At 53.4% G+C, this 15930-nt stretch overlaps 1 protein-coding gene across 1 annotated transcript in view; it reads right to left on the bottom strand.

Annotated features, from left to right (window-relative positions):
• Nucleotides 1-14247, bottom strand: part of PVALB (parvalbumin) — a 17588-nt gene extending 3341 nt beyond the window's left edge. The window contains exons 1-3 of the mRNA XM_027107529.1: nt 13924-14247; nt 12092-12224; nt 10687-10796 (exon numbers count right to left, since the gene is read on the bottom strand). Coding sequence (XP_026963330.1) covers nt 10687-10796; nt 12092-12224; nt 13924-13984 — 304 coding nt within the window. The 5' untranslated portion in view covers nt 13985-14247. The remainder of the gene's footprint in view (nt 1-10686; nt 10797-12091; nt 12225-13923) is intronic.
• Between the last annotated feature and the right edge of the window lie 1683 nt (nt 14248-15930).

Consider the following 15930-nt stretch of genomic DNA (forward strand, 5'->3'; position numbering starts at 1 on the left):
GGTGCTTTGTGACCACCTAGAGGGGTGGGATAGGGAGGGTGGGAGGGAGGGAGATGCAAGAAGGAAGAGATATGGGAACCTATGTATATGTATAACTGATTCACTTTGTTCTAAAGCAGAAACTAACACACCATTGTAAAGCAATTATACTCCAATAAAGATGTTAAAAAAAAAAAAAAGGCCACAAGAGGTATCTGGGGCTCCCCTGAGGTACGTCCCACCCTCCCCAGGCTTAGTATGAAGCACATATTGTAAGAACCTCCCAGTGTAATTTCTTCAATGCACGTGGTTATGTAAAACGTTAGCATTAGGAGATACCGGGCGAGGGGAATATGGAACTCGCTGTACTATTGTTAGACCTCGTCAACAGAGCTAGAAGTATTTAAAAATTACAAAGTGAAAAAACAAAAACCACCCAAACCAACACGTGCTATCGTCATGGAAATGACCTGCCACTGACCCCCGCCAGGTGGAGGGCTCCTCACCTTTCTGGGCTTTGACCCGGGAAATGGACACCACTCTGTCCTGTCCCCAAGTAGTCCCTGAGGCCAGGAAAGGCAGGTGGCCTGGATGTAGGGGCCTGGGTATCGACTCAAGGTGGGAGAGGGGAAGGGTTCTCCTGCCGGCCCTGAAAACCCTCGGAATCACTGGCTGAACCATCACAGTGTCAGGAGTGCAACCCGAACACGAAACATTAAGAATACCTCTCACGGGCCAGTGTCAAAGCATCCACTTTCTCAGCCACGAGCTCCTCTGATCCTACAGCACCTTGCTAAGCCAGGTGGTTCTTCTGAGATGTCTTTTATCGGTAGTACTTCGATTAGTATTGCCGATTTTTATAGAATTAACAAATTCTTCAAGAATCACTTCCTCCATGGGAGAGACGCTTTTGTCTGCGTTTTACAGATCGGGAAACAGGCCCAAGAATCAAGTAGCGTGACCAAGATCACACAGTGGACGTGATTCAAACTTCCCTCTTTGCCCTGGAGGTTTCCGACCTACCTTGACCTAGGTCTAGAGTGACACAGGAGCCAGCTCAAATATCACCACCCCCATGAAGGTCATATTAGCCGTTTTTTATTACTTCATGGTACTTAGCACTCTGAGAAGGATCTTATTAATGTACGTACTTACTTTTTGTCAGTTTCCCCCTACCAGAATATAAACTCCAGGAGGGCAGGGGGCGCTGTCCATCTTGTTCACCACTGTCCTAGCAATAGAACACACCTGGCCCCCGGCAGGTGCCCATAAAAAAAATGTCAAATGGGTGGACAGATGGGTGGACAGATGGATGGACAGATGGACAGATGGATGAATGGATGGCTCATGAGTCCTCCTCAGGGTTCACAAAGTACCGACTTACTGCATATAATTCAGCCCCTGGAGGTGAGCGGGATGGTTCCCATTCTATAGATGGGGAAGTGGAGGCCTGGAGAGGTCAAGTGGCAGGGTCACGTGGAAAAGAAGGGGCAGGGGCAGGAGTTGGCCTGAGGTCCCATGAACACCCCCTAAGTCAAGGTGGAGAGGCCGTTCCTGATGGGGCTAGCATCCCAGATCAGGTGGAAGCAAGAACTCTCTCCAGCTTTAACCTCTCCAGCCATTTGATCTGGAAAACTGGCCAGAGCCAGTAAAGCCTGTCCTTGGGCACTGAGTTGCTCTGTCCTGGGATAAAGGAGACATGAGTCCGTCCACCAACACCGGCTCATGGAGTGATTGGCAAGAGGGGAAGTTGGTCCTTACCGTTTCCTGACTTCCATCTACCTGCCCCCTCCCCCCAACCCTCACCCTAGAAGTTTCGGGTTCTTGGCTACTCCTTAGCAAAGAACCTGACCATCACCTTCACACCGGATGGCATTTGGGGCAGTCAGCATGAAGGGGACCAAGAGACACCAACCAAGGGACTCTCCAGCGGTGGAAGGTCAGACATTTGGGAGCCTGACTATGGGAGAGGTTTTGGACCTGTGGGTTTTCAAAAGCCTCTAAAAACAGACCCCTGGGATCCACCGTGAAGCAGCCGGGTGTCACAGTGGCACATGCCCTGACTTTTTGAAGAGAACACAGGATTCTAATTTTGTCCACCCAGAACCTGGAGCAGGGCACTTTGGAGACAAATTGAAGGCAGGAGTCACCTCTTTTGTACCTTTTGTACACCTCTTGGGGCAGAGCTCAGGAACCAGCCAATTAACTAATGCCCTCCTACCAAAAAAAGTCTCCTCTAAAACATCTAGGTCTCTCCTGAGAGAAAAGCAAACGAGCAAACATACAAAGACCCTGCAGAGTCTAGGTCAAGTGATTCAGCGGCAGGATGTGGGATGCAGAATGGGCATTGGAGGATGGGGCTCTGGCCTTGCTTCCGCTCTTCACTCGTGTCCCTGGACAAGACACCTCACACTTCCACGTCTCTGTTTGCTTATCTGTGCAGCCTCGGGTCTAGAAGATGCCTTTCTAGTTCTCCTCCGGAGTTTGGAGCAAGAGAGCTGGGAGTCAACCCTCAACTCCCATTTCTTGCTTCTGTGACCTGGGACTAGATACTTCACCCCACTGTGCCTGTTTCCTCAACTGTAAAGTGGGCCTCCTTGGGTTTTGCAGAGGAACCAGCACTAAACCCCTTGTCGCCGGCCTGACCCATAGCCAGCGTGCGGCGTTTGGTGGCTGTTATCATCAAGATGCTCCTTTAGCTCCAGCCACTTGATGTATTTTTAACATCTTTACTGACCTTTAATCGCTTTACAATGGTGTGTTAGTTTCTGCTTTATAACAAAGTGAATCAGCTACACATATACATACATCCCCATATCTCCTACCTCTTGCGTCTCCCTCCCACCCTCCCTATCCCACCCCTCTAGGTGGTCACAAAACACCGAGCTGATCTCCCTGTGCTATGCGGCTGCTTCCCACTAGCTAGCTATTTTACGTTTGGTAGTGTATATATGTCCATGCCACTCTCTCACTTCGTCCCAGCTTCCCCTTCCCCCTCCCTGTGTCCTCAAGTCCATTCTCTATGTCTACTACTTTATTTCTGCCCTGCCCCTAGGTTCTTCAGAACCTTTTTTTTTTCAGATTCCATATATATGTGTTAGCATATGGTATTTGTTTTTCTCTTTCTGACTTACTTCACTCTGTATGACAGACTCTAGGTCCGTCCACCTCACTACAAATAACTCAATTTCGTTTCTTTTTAGGGCTGAGTAATATTCCATTGTATATATGTGCCACATCTTCTTTACCCATTCATCTGTCGATGGACACTTAGGTTGCTTCCATGTCCTGGCTATTGTAAATAGTGCTGCAATGAACACTGTGGTACATGACTCTTTTTGAATTATGGTTTTCTCAGGGTATATGCCCAGTAGTGGGATTGCTGCTCCAGCCACTTTAAAACCAAGTCCATGAAATGCCTGGCTGCTTCCCGGCACAGGGGGAGGATGCCCCCAATGGCACTGTAACCTTTATTTCTTGGCCATGTTGTTGCTATCCCCCACCATTTCCCATCCTGCTTGGTACCTGCCAACGACGTTCCAGTCATCCTGGAGTTGGATCTGAATCTTGTTCCATCACTTTCTGGCTGGGTGGCCTTAGGTCACCACCTGACCTCTCTGAGCTTCAATTTTCTCTTGTGTAAAATGGGTATGATAACGTCAACGTGCACAACTATTGGGAAGACCAGATGAGAAAATACAGAAAGATGCCTGGCACATAGGAGATGCCTTATAAATGTTAGCTCCTTGGATCTCCTCAGCACCACTGGCACAGGCTGGAACTTTGAAATAATAACACCAATAGCCACAACAATCCCAAAACGAAGACAGGAAGATGTAAACAGACAGAGGACACGGGCCGCCCAAAGAGCAAGTTTCTGACACTGTCTATCCCATCCGAGTTAGGATTCCATCCCTAACATGCCTGTCCACGGACATTCAGTCTCTGCCCCTCAGTTTCTGCGTCTGTAAAATGGGGACGATGAGAGTATCTCCTCATATGGCAACAGTGAGGACCACATGAGGTACAGTGGTGCCTGGCACACAGAGGGAGCACCGTTCAATCAAGTCTTACAGTTGAGGTGTGAGGGAGAGTGTTCCTGGGTAGACGGGGGGGGGGGGGGGGGGGGCGGGATCCAGAGTCCTTCCTCCTATAAAAATGCAGGCACACCTCTACCTTTGCCAAGGAAGCCTCACGTGAGGCCCCTGGGGCCAGCTCTCTGGTATCTTCATCATCCAATCAGGAGGAGACAAGGGGTGGGGCTGGGGATGGGGCGCAGTCGGCAAAGGGTCAGAGGATGGGCGGACTCACTCCTCTCCTTTCCCTTAAGATACTGAAATTAGCCTAATGAGGTCTGTCCCTGTTCCGGGCGCTGTGGGAATTGGACAAAATTAGAAGCTATTGACAGGTGAGAGCATGGCCGCTGATAGCCCGAGGTGAAAATGAGATGAACTTTGAGTCAGCTCCTGGAAGACTCTCTCCTCCCCTCTGTCGTGATGACCAAGGTGAAGAGGCACCGGCCCCCGGTTTATCACCTCACTTCTAAATAGCTCCCAGGCTGCGTTTCTTACAAATTGGTCGTGCAAACAGGGATCACTTTCCCACCCCAGAGAACGGGGAGGACGGGTCATTTGGGGTCTAGCCGGACGGCCGCAAGGAGCCGGTAAACAGTCCTGGGGGCACACTCTGTGCCAGGCACCACCCTGCGAGCTGTCCCATTTGGTCCTCGCCAGCTCTCTTATCCCCATTTTACTTACAGGGAAACTGAGGCCGAGAGTCACTCAGCCAGGAAGATTGTGACTCGGGCCTGGCTCGTGGCAGGATGTGTCTCTTTCTCAGAGCTTGGAGTAGAACAGCCCTGGGTTCTTGAATCAAGCTGTAACCTCCAGAGGCAGGAGAGGGATAAATGGAGAAGGAAAGTCTTCTTTCTGCCCTCACTGCTGCTCCTTTTCTCAGGAGGGCAGTTATATAAGGAGGGCTGCTTTCCCTCCTTTGGCTAAATCTTATCTAGTGCAGCATAAGGTCGGGAGGTAGGGGGAGTCCACACGGGAATAAGAACGAGCTTCCTGCTAAGCACAGAAACCATTTATACCTCGAATGTCCCAGCTCAGCCTGGTGGAGGGAGTGGTAGACTCAGGAGACCTATAGGTTCCATCTGGCCAAGGGCTCGCTGGTGACTTTGGCACGTCACATCTGCTGGGCCTCACTTTCCACGTCTCTCACTGGGGACCACAGCCTCTGTCCCCCAGACCATGTTGGGCTGGGATGAGGATGTAAAGAAATAGGGCAAAACACTGCATGACTTGGGGCTCTGCCATCAGGGCTGCGGGCTGGCCCCGATGTGCATATCCTGCCTTGCTTGGAAATCAAACCCCATAGGGGCTGGAGGGCTGGAATTACAGGGAGGCAGGCATGACTCTCCTTTTGTCCTTCTCAGTTTCTTCCCATCTTAGACTCCATTTCATTTCCTTTGAGAGTGGGTATTCCGCTACTTCCAAAGGGTTTTGAGGTAGCTTACAAGAGAAAGCACAAAAAACAAGAGGAAAAGAACCGTTTCCAGAACACTCACAATTCTTGCGACAACCTTTGAAGGTGGTTATTTTTAACCCTGCTTTGGGATGAGGACGTCCAGAGAGAGGAGAAGCCTTGGCCATTCACACTGCTGGTAGCGGCACTCTACAGGTTGTATTTTCTGCCTGACTTCAGGAGTTTCAGCCCGAGGGCTCACTCCCTCCTTCCTGCCTCCCATGTTAAATATGCTACTTAAGGATAAAAGAGAACAGATTTTTGCCAGAAGGAAGCAGAAAAAGCAAATGCCTTCAGGCATGCAGAAACGACTGCAAGGGTCAGGCAATCATTATGACTAAATTTTCCAGCCACGGAAACAAAAGCAAACCACAGGCTCTTGAGTTGGAACAGGCTTGAAGCACAGGAAACGGGATCTGCCACTGGGATCAGGTTTCAGGGAAACTAACTAGGATTGCATGACTGCATGTGTATATGCGGGGTATGCAGTTCCTGTCGACAGCATGGCGGGGCAGAGAATGTCGAGGTTTGAAGCAGCGCCCCAATGCTGAGTAGCTGTGTGATCCTGGGCAAGTCACCCCACTTCCCTGAGCCTCAGTTTCCTTGCCTGTACAGTGAGGGCATGTCTTGTGATGCTCTTGTGAGGACGGAAGGAAGTACCACACGGATGGTGCCCGCTGTTCCCAGCAGCCTGCACGGTCCATGCGGGCAGGTATTGGGTACGGAGAAGCCAGGCTGGGGACACATGCAGGGTGGCAGAGGGTCCTGCCTGGACCTCTGAGTCTCAATTTTGGCTCTGCTACTGAGTGACCCTGGGCACGTTCCTTAACCGCTCAGTGCCTCAGTTTCCTCAACTACAAACCGGAAGAGCGATGGCATCTGTTTTCTAGGATGATTGTAAGGCAATGGTTCTCAGAGTGTCATCCCCAGACCATGAGCACCACGTGGGAACTTTGTAGAAATGCAAACGCTTGGGCCCCACCCCGATCTTGAGGAATCAGAAGCTCTGGGGACGGGGCCCAGCCATCTGTGCCGTGAAAAGCCGTCCGTGATTCTGATGCCAAGTGCTGTTGGAGACCCGCCGTGGGGAAGGGCAGGTACTTGAGAGAGAACCTGCCACTTACTAGTCTCGCTTGTTACTGATCGCTGGGTCCGGGGACACCTTCCACCTTTGATCACCTTCTCCCTCCTTTTCTGCTTTAAATCCCCCCTTTACCAGCTCTACACCAGGCTTTCAAGGGTGGCCATCGAGAATCAATGGACCACATCTATAAAAGCCTTTGAGCTTCCTGGAAGTAGTTGCCCAGAAGTGGGAAAGCAAAGGGGTATTATTAAAACTTTGTCTTTCTACCCACTCCCATCAACCTGTGATCCTTCAGAAGGGCAAACAGCTAGAGACGGAGGCAGTATCCCTGGTTCTAGAATCCCCTAGCACCTGCAAGCCCCAGCCCAAGTGGGTCTCCACCCTTAGCCTGTGGACCTCTCCCTATACACCATACTTCCTCATCATTGCATCCCCAGAACTGCACACATTCATTCATCAAACTTTTCTTGTGCCCCTACTATTTTCTTGTGCCAGGCCCTATTCTAGGTGCTGGGGTCAGAGCTGAACAAAACAAAGTTCCTGCCCTTGTGGACATGACATCCAACCCAGTGGGAGAGAGAGAAGCAAGCAATAAGTCAGTAAATAAAATCGTCTCCGGTAGATGCTCTTTGACTTTGAATGAATGGATGAATGAATGAAGCAGGCGGCACAGGACATGTGCTTTGGATCTGGACAGACCTGAACTCAGATCTTGACCTTGTTTCTTCCTAGGCAAACGCTTAGCCTCTCTGAGACTCAGTGTCCTTATCTATAAAATGGGGATAGTAATAGTATCCTCAAAGAAGCTGGGAAGACTAAATGAGTAAAATGCTAAGCACAGTGCCTGGTACACAGAGGACTCCATGAAGTTAGATGTCATTGCTGTCGTTATTCAAGGTCACATAGCTGAGCCTAGATGCCAACCTGGTCCCCTGTCTAGAGGTGTATGCACTGGGGCACGTGGAGAGTCCCAGGGCTGGAAGGGACCCTAGTGATCAGCCAGTGACCTGACCCCTGATTTTAAAGGGGTACCTGAAGGTCAGAGAAGTTCTGTGACTCGTCCCAAGCCCTACCGGGAGTTGAAGGCATCCTCCAGCTGGTGGACAGGGCTCAGCCTCTTTGGCCTTTAGAGGGAGTGGGCAGCAAAGCAGAGAGTCTAAAATAGAAAATTCTGGGCCCACGAAGGGCTCTTCTTCCCATCCCGCTGTTTATTAGGCACCATCACACCCATTCTTCCTGTCGCCCTCCGGATAAAGGACTGTGTTTGGGGGCGGAAGCGGGGAGGGGGCGTGTCTGCATCTTCCCACCTCAGAAGCATGAGGTGTGGGCCCCCCTGCCTCGGGTGATCTGTTCTCATTGCCCATGTCATCTCTTGCCCCCCTGTTTTGTTCTACCCTGATTTCCAGACTTTCACCAGGTTGGCCTGAGCCTGGACTGTGCTGGCAGACAGACCTGGGTTCGAATCCATGTCACCTTGGGCACTGGAGCTGCTCTTTCTGCATCTGCATCTATGTCCTCTGTCATCCTAAGGTCAAATGAGGTGACATGTGTGCAGAGTCCAGCATCGGGCCGGGCGCACGTTACTCACCCTGGTAATAATTCTCTCTCCCCGCCCACCCTCAGCAAACCAACCTTCTTGCCCCTTTCTAAACATGCCCTAAACTTCCCAGCCTTAGTGCCTTTGTTGATTGATACCAAGGCCTCGCCTGGACCTCCCTCCACTTGCCCTCCTGGCCTGTGGCAGCCCTGCCCGTGGTCTCCATATCCGCACAAGTGCCCACTGTCTCCCTCTCTGAAGAGCTCGTCTGCATCTCCTGGCCTCTGCCTGGTATTACTGTGTGTTTGTGTATAAATCATAGAGCTGTAAACATCGTGCAGGTAGAATAGAAATGGTGTTGCAGCTGCTGTTTCCTGAGCACTTACTATGCGCTGGGCACTGCACTCAACACTGCCATACATCGTGTCACGAAATCCTCACAAAATCCCAGTGAGCTCAGTGTTGTGTTGTGATGCCCCGTTTATAGATGAGGGCTTTACAGTCGGGGCTCAGGGGCCCCCGGCCAAGAAGTGGTGCCTCTGAGGGTTGGGTCTCATTCCACTTTGCGTCCCCCACTGCCCAGCACAGGGTTGCTACTCAGTAGCAACAGTAAAGATCTGTTGGGTCTGATGGAAGAGTTGAGTTAGTGTTTTAAGATCTGAATTGGGCAGTTAGGGAGGCAGGGAAGCAGGCCAGGATCTGGCCTGGTTTTCCTTCACTGTGTAGGCCGCTTCTGAGCTGTAGCGTATTGGCTGCAAATAAAAAAGGAAGGGAGGTCCAAAGGCCTGAGCTGGGGTCACGGGGGGAACTGAGCTTGGGGTGGAACTGTCCGATAAGTGACTTAGTGAGGATGGGGGTGTGGGAGAGACACACCTCTCACTGGAATCACCTAGACCAGCCACCCTTTTCCCTCCAGCGCCCTCTGCTCCACCTCCTTTAAAACCACCTCTCTCTTTCCCAGCCACAAGAAGGGCAGCTGGCATCAGAAGGTCAGGCGGCTCATTGCATCTAACCTTTCTAGAGTTTCTCCGTTCTCATTTCTGGCATAAAAATTTAATAAACGATGCCCACGTTCAGATTCCTTGTACACTTCCTAAGGCAGTTTTGTGTCTGCAGCTGCTTAATTTTCACAACGAGCCCAAGCAGGTCTTACGATAAAACTGTGCACCCCGTTTGTCAGACACTGGAACCTAGGTATGGAGAGGTGATGGTCAAGGTCACAGCTGGTGAAGAGCAGAGAGCAAGCAGAGCATGGGGGCTGGACTTCACACTCAAGCTACAGGTATTTATTAAATGCCTGCTTTGGGTTGGGTATGGGCTAGACACTGGGGATACAAGGATGAATACAACCTAGCCCCTGTTAAAAAAGTAGTTAACAAACATGTATACAGCAATTCTTCTGTGCCACTGTTCTACACACGTCACACATTAACAAACGTAATCCTCTGACAATCCTATAAGAGCAATCATTATCCTCAGCTCAGAGATGAGAAAACGGAGGCCCAGAGTAGTTACTTGAATCACCCCAAATCACACAGCTAGCAAGTGGCTGGGCTGGAATTTGAACCCAGACAGCACGGGCCCAGAGGCCGAGCACCTACACATAGTTTTCTCTTAAATCGGCAGAAAGGATCATCACGAGGTCCAGCACTGATACGGCATAGAATATTGGACAGAGATATTCAGAACTGGTTCTAAATCCCCGCTCCCCCACGTATGTCCTAGCTCTTTGAACAGGCCAAGCACCTTCAACCTCACTTTGCCCATCTGCAAAATGGATATGATTCCCAAGGATGTTGTGATGCTAAGAAAGATAATGATGCTGGGATGTGAATGCTGGTTAGATGTGAATGGAGAAGGAGGTGGGATGCTGGACCGCCAGCCCCTCGTCTGTTCTGAAAGCAAAGCTTGAAAAGCAAGGTCAGGCCAGATGTTCCTTTTCCTAATTCCCAGCTCATCCCTGGCCGGCTGTTTTTTCCTGGCTCTCGTGCAATTCTGAAATGGTATATTTGGGTGAAGCCGAAACAGGTTTTGAGGCTAAGTTACAGGACACCCAGGACAAGATGCTGAGGAGGATAGGAGATAACGAATTTCCATCCCTGGAATCTGAGAATGTGAGAGTCAGTAGGTCCTGGGGGATCAGTTGGCCTCATTTCCTTGGGTTACAGATGGGAGACTGAGACCCAGAGCAGGAGAGAGACTGCCCAAAGTCATATAGCCAGTTTGGGCAAAGCTGGGGCCAAAACGCAGGCAAAAGTACAGACAAAGTTCAGGAAAAATCCCAAATTCTCCTGGATTCCTTACACAGCAGGGAGGAAAAAAAAAGAATCTATTCCTTTTGGATTATTCAAATCTAGAAAACAATATACCAGTTTTTTCTTTGCCTGGCTTACATGAGAGAGCTCTCAGACCTAACGGATTGGCTTTTTTCTTCTAATCTTGGGGAGTGGGGGACGCCCCCCAATCCTTCTCCCCTTCCCAGGGTGGAGGGACATAGCTCTGAGCTTTTAGCATCCAAACATCCTGAGATCCACCGCGTGCCCAGGCCATGGCTACTCACCATCAACCCCAATCTTGTCATCCCCATCCTTGTCTCCAGCAGCCAGCAGTATTTTGACTTCCTTAGCAGATAGGTCTCTGGCATCTGGGGAGAAGGCTTTCAGAATGGATCTGGAGGAGGAAAGGGAGAAAGTGGGGAGGGAGTCAGGCCAGGGTCGCCTTGCAGGAGCACCATGTGGGTGGTGGGCTGGCGTCTGCACAGGGGAAGCAGGCGGCTGGGACGGGGGGCGAGCAGCGAGCAGCCAGCACGCGTGCGGTTGTGCTGGGCCGGGTAGCCCCGCCACGGCTAGGCTTCGCGGGTAGGCGCGCAGGGAAGGGACAGGCTGTCCTCTGCGAAGGGTTGCCCTCACTTCAGCCAGGGCACCTACATTTGTTTAGTTATTCAGGCAGCACAATAAACACAAAAGTGTCTTCTCTGTGCCACGGTCATGCTGGAAACGGGGGGCACAGAGATGATCTTAGGAAGCCACCTGCAAAAACAGGGAGGAGGCCGTGTCCTCTGGAAGAGACCACACAGTGTGATGGATGCAATGATGGGAAAGTGGAGAGCGGTGCTTGAAGGATGCATCCATTCACCTGGGGGTGAGGGGAAGAGTCAGGATGGCTTCCTGGAGAAGGTGATGCCTGGAGGATAGGTAGAAGTCAGCATCTGTGTGTGCGCGTGTGTGTGTGTGCACATTGGGCATGGGAGGGTGGAGGAGAAGGTTCTAGACAAAGGTTCCCCTTGTGGGATGGTTTCGGGGAGAGACAGGATGGATGGGGAAGTCCCTGCTTGAAAAGCCCCTCTCCACACCCTCTCCCTTCTCTTACTGACAAAATTCGAGGCAGTCTTGGCCAGTGTTACATAAAGCACAGCAGGGTTGGCAGACATGGGCCAGGTGGCCAAGAGGGTGATGGTGGGAGGTTTTTTTGGGGATGTCATCTTGCATTTTCCTAGTCATAACCTTCTCTGTCTTGCTCCTAGGACTCCTGAACCCCCAAAGCTGGTTCTGCATCCCTGACTTGCCCAGAAACTGTTCTAGCTGCTGGTACAGAAGGGTAGGGGTCTGCAGGATGGTAGAAGTTGCCTTTTAGCGGAATGAAAATCAATGAAATTACTCAAGGGAGCGCTCTCTGCCTTGCCTATGGTGCTAGGCAACGAGAAAGCTGCCTCTTGGTTTGTATTCAATTATTAAGTAGCATCATTCCATTAGCAATATTAAGTGGCTATAATTTAATCTCATTAGTTGCACTTTCTGCTGAGGATTTTATTTTCTGGAAGCAACAGCGATCAGGCATGGATGGTTATTTTCTGTGAAGGGTGCAGAGGGACGGGCAGCTGGACAGGAACTCCAAAGCAAGAGCCCCAGCCCCCAGCCCCTCTCCCAGAGCCACAGGCTGGGCAGCCCCTGCAGGCCTCAGTTTACCCCAGTTCCTCCTCCTCGATGAAGCCGCTCTCGTCTTTATCCAGGATGTGGAATATCTTCTTCACCTCATCTGGGCTCTTTTTCTTCAGTCCGACCATTTGGAAGAATTTTTTGTGGTCGAAGGAGTCGACAGCTGTTGGGGGGTGGAGAGAGGAGGTGAAAATGAGGACAGACAAGGGGCCTGGGGAAGGGTGGGAGAATGTGGGTGTCACAGCACTTTGATCGCCTCCGCAGGGCCAGTCCTGTGGGATGGCAGAGGCACACCTCCACGGGAGGGCTGAGGGAGCCCAGGCCAGGCGAGGGGGCTTGGCCCAAGGTCGCACAGTGGCAGAGGTGGCCTTGCACCCAGATCACCCTGGCTCTCCAACCGGACCCCACCCTCCACTGTACCCTTCACTAATGGCGGGGGTAGCATTTGAAGGCAGAGGGGCTTCCTGGTTTCCATGAAGCCTTTTGGGTGGCGGCTGAGTCGGGGTGGGCAGGGGAATTGGAGGCAGTGGGAACATGCTGTGTGTATGCTGCAGGGGAGAAGGGAGGGTCGACCTTTTTCTTGGTCATAGATTGTGTCGCCAGAAATCAACACAGAGAGGACAAGTTTCTCTCAAGGTCACACAGTGGGAGAGGGAGGGGGACGACCCAGAAGTCCCGGCTTTGCTGCAGAAATCCATTCTGGTGGGAATGGGGACGGGCGTTGGAAGGCTCCCCAAGAATTCCCAGTTAGGTTTCTTCTCCGAGGGAGCAAGATGGGTCAAGGAGAAGTGGGGGGGCTATCGCAGGGCCCTAGGAGGGTGGCTTCCCAGAGTTTCTTCATGCCCAGGGGAGGGGTTGCCAAGAGAAAGGAAATGGGAGCCCTCTTCCCATTTTCTATGTCCCGAGCTCCTTTTTAAGGACACCTGAGAAAAGAAACTTTAGACCAAGTAACTTATGTGTGTGTGTGGGACGGGGGTGGCGGGATAGGGGCGATCCCGCGAAAACTCACTGTTCCCTCCCTGGGCTGGAGGGGAGGAAAGCTGCTCTGTCCACCTCAGACACTAGATGGGGAGGGGTGGCATCGCAAGGGACAAGATCCGGAGGTGAGCCCCGTGCTAATTCCTCTGCTGCCCTGCCAGGTAACCTTGGGCAAGTTTCTAGCCCTCTCCCTGCCTCAGTTTCCCCATCTGGGTGACAGGAGGGAGAAGGAAGGTAAGCAGCTAAGCGCTCAAGTCCAGGGCAGCTCAGAGACATGAGACTGCCGGCTCCCCTCCCTCCGTGCCTGAGGAGGCTGGAAGTTGCAAGCGCGGAGGATGCTTCTCGCAGGGCTGAGCAGAGCGGAGCGCCAGCTACGGGAAGGTCACCTCGCTCCCTCGCAGATCCGTTGCGGGGGGCTGAGCTCTGAGCCCCGGAGAAGGGGCTTAGACATTCAGGGAGCCAGGAAAGCGGCCTGTCTGGAAAGCGGTCGCGTGGAGAGAAGCATGCGCACCTATAGTCCCCTCCAAGTGCCTTGCAAAGGAAGCCCCGAGCGCCCACAGGACCCAGAGATGCAGCTTTCCACCCCTCTCTTCGCCCTTGGTCCGGGACCCGGGTCCTCGCAGCGTGGCCACCCGGCCTTTGGCGCCCGAGAGTTTCGGTTGTCCGGCAGGGCGCACGGCCTCCCCGCCCGTTCCCTGTGCCAAGTCCGGCCCGGGCAGAGTTTGGGAAATGCCGTGGACCCCGCTCCACGCTCCACCAGCGCCCCGCGGGATGCGTGGGCACAGAAGCGCTGAGGAAGACTGGCCGTCCGCGGGAAGCACGGGGTGCAGGGGCCAGGGTGCTGGATGCGGGGAGAGGGGTGCGGAGGGGAGCGCGCTGCTCACCGGTAAAGGCACCCACTGCCTTCATGATGTCCTCAGCGTTGAGAAAGTCTGTCATCGACATCCTGCAACTGTTTGAGCTGGCAGAGCAAGTGCGAAAAGATTAAAAAGTGCTTTTCTCATCGTTTCTGCTCATATGACCTGCGCTGCAGTGCCGCGCGCCGGGCGCACGCCCGCCGGCCTGGCGCAGAGCCAGGGGGCGCGGGGCTCTGCGCGCAGCCAGAGCAGCTCAGTCCAGCCGCGCCGCTGAGCTGCGCGGTCCGGGCCGGCGGGCTGGCGAGCCATCGCGCTGCCGCTGCCGTCCCGCCCCGCCGGGGGGCCTTGGGATCTCAGGGGCTGCGACCAGGGCGCCAGGGGAAGGGGCAACCTCTGGAATTTACCGGGCGCCCGAGTCCCCAGCCGGGTCTGGAGGGTTCTCCTGCCGTCAAGGGCACGCAGAAGGCGCCGGCCTGGTGTGGCGCAGGGTCTCGGGTCAGCGCACCTCCGAGGATGTCCCGCCGCTTCCGGGAGGATACCGAGGGTGTAGGAGGTCTACACCCTCCTGGGCCCCTTGGCCCTGCTCCCATTCTCTCTCCACTCCTACCTCAGCCTCCACTCTGTCTCTCCTGGATGCAAATTTATGCTGCAAAATCTGAACGCTGAGGTCTGGAAACCTGACCCACTGGACGGGGTGGCACGGATAGGCCGGTGCTGCTAGGGCCCTCAGCGGGTGCCCCATCCCACATCTGGCCAGGGGAGCACACACGGAAACCAAATTGTTTTTTTCCGTAGTCTGACTTTTCAAAGAACCCTTCTCAGATCCCCACTAACTACTTGCTTTCCTGGTCCCCTGAGCCAAGGAGAGTATAGTGCGGGTCCAGACTCCTGCCCCCATGAACCAACGTGGGTGGGGGGTGGGGGGGAGGGAGAGGCTACTTGGAGTCTCTACACCCTCCCCCGACTTGGAGACCAGAAGGCCTATGCCTGGGGAGAGGGTGGCCCCCTCAGACTACACTTTCTAGACGACCGAAGCAGGTTTTATGTCCTGAACTTCGTCTCTGGGAAATGTGACACTTCCTAATCTTTATGCCGCCAGAGACCAGTTGCATTCTTTCCCACGGTCTCCAAAGGATTCAGGCTGTAACCAGCTGTCTTGAAAGTGTGCAGAGCACTGGACAGGGAGTCAGGAGGCCTGGGTTCTAGATCTGGGGCTGCGCTAAGTCCCCATGTGACCTGGGGTTGTGACCTGCCCCATCTCTGGGCCTCAGTCTCCCTCTGCTGTGTTGATGGTATGGGAGGTCCCTTGTGGCGGGATCTTGAGACTCCAACTTAAGGTGTGGGCAGGTGTGGGTGGGCTGAGATGGGGGTCCTTGATGGGGGCGCTGGGGAGAGCAGCCCAGCTGCCGTGTAGCTCAGGTTCCCTCGCACTCGCTGCTGTCAACACTGTCTCCCTCAGCTCGGCCCTGGACGGCTGCCCTTCCTGGAAACCTTAGGTTGCTGCTGGTTCCAGCTGGCCCCCTCCCTGCGAGTCAGCTCCCTCAGGTGACAGCCCACCAGCTGGCTTCCAGGGCGCCGAGGCTGCAGCTCCCAACCTGATCTCTTGCGGTGCGAGGCCTTCCCCGGACCCCTCAGCTGCCCCTGCTGCCCCTGCCCCAGGCTGGGCTGTTACCTTGGAGATGCTGGGCTTCTGTGCTATCATTTCAACCCCCAGGCTCAGCTCACTCCAGGGACCTAGTTGGAGAATCTGCTTCCCCAGCGGAAGGATCCTTATGCTATGCTAGTGGGGAAACTGAGGCCAGAGAGAGTCAGTGAATGGCCTAAAAACACACAGCAAGGCAGTGGCTCAGAGAGGCCCGGATGTACTAACTTCAAGTTCAGCGACCCCCTCCATGGAGCTCCTCCAGTGCTCAGGACCCAGCCTAGTCAAGTCCCACATGTCTGAGCCAGAGACCGGCTCCTGCAGAGTCCCCAAACACTGACCCCTGTGGCAGAGACTGGAACAGCAACAGAGGCCCCATCCTTCTCCCTCCT

Source organism: Aethalodelphis obliquidens, unplaced genomic scaffold (assembly GCF_003676395.1).
Source record: "Aethalodelphis obliquidens isolate GAN/ISIS:26980383/991018 unplaced genomic scaffold, ASM367639v1 scaffold8, whole genome shotgun sequence".
In the NCBI taxonomy this organism is placed as follows: Eukaryota; Metazoa; Chordata; class Mammalia; order Artiodactyla; family Delphinidae; genus Aethalodelphis; species Aethalodelphis obliquidens.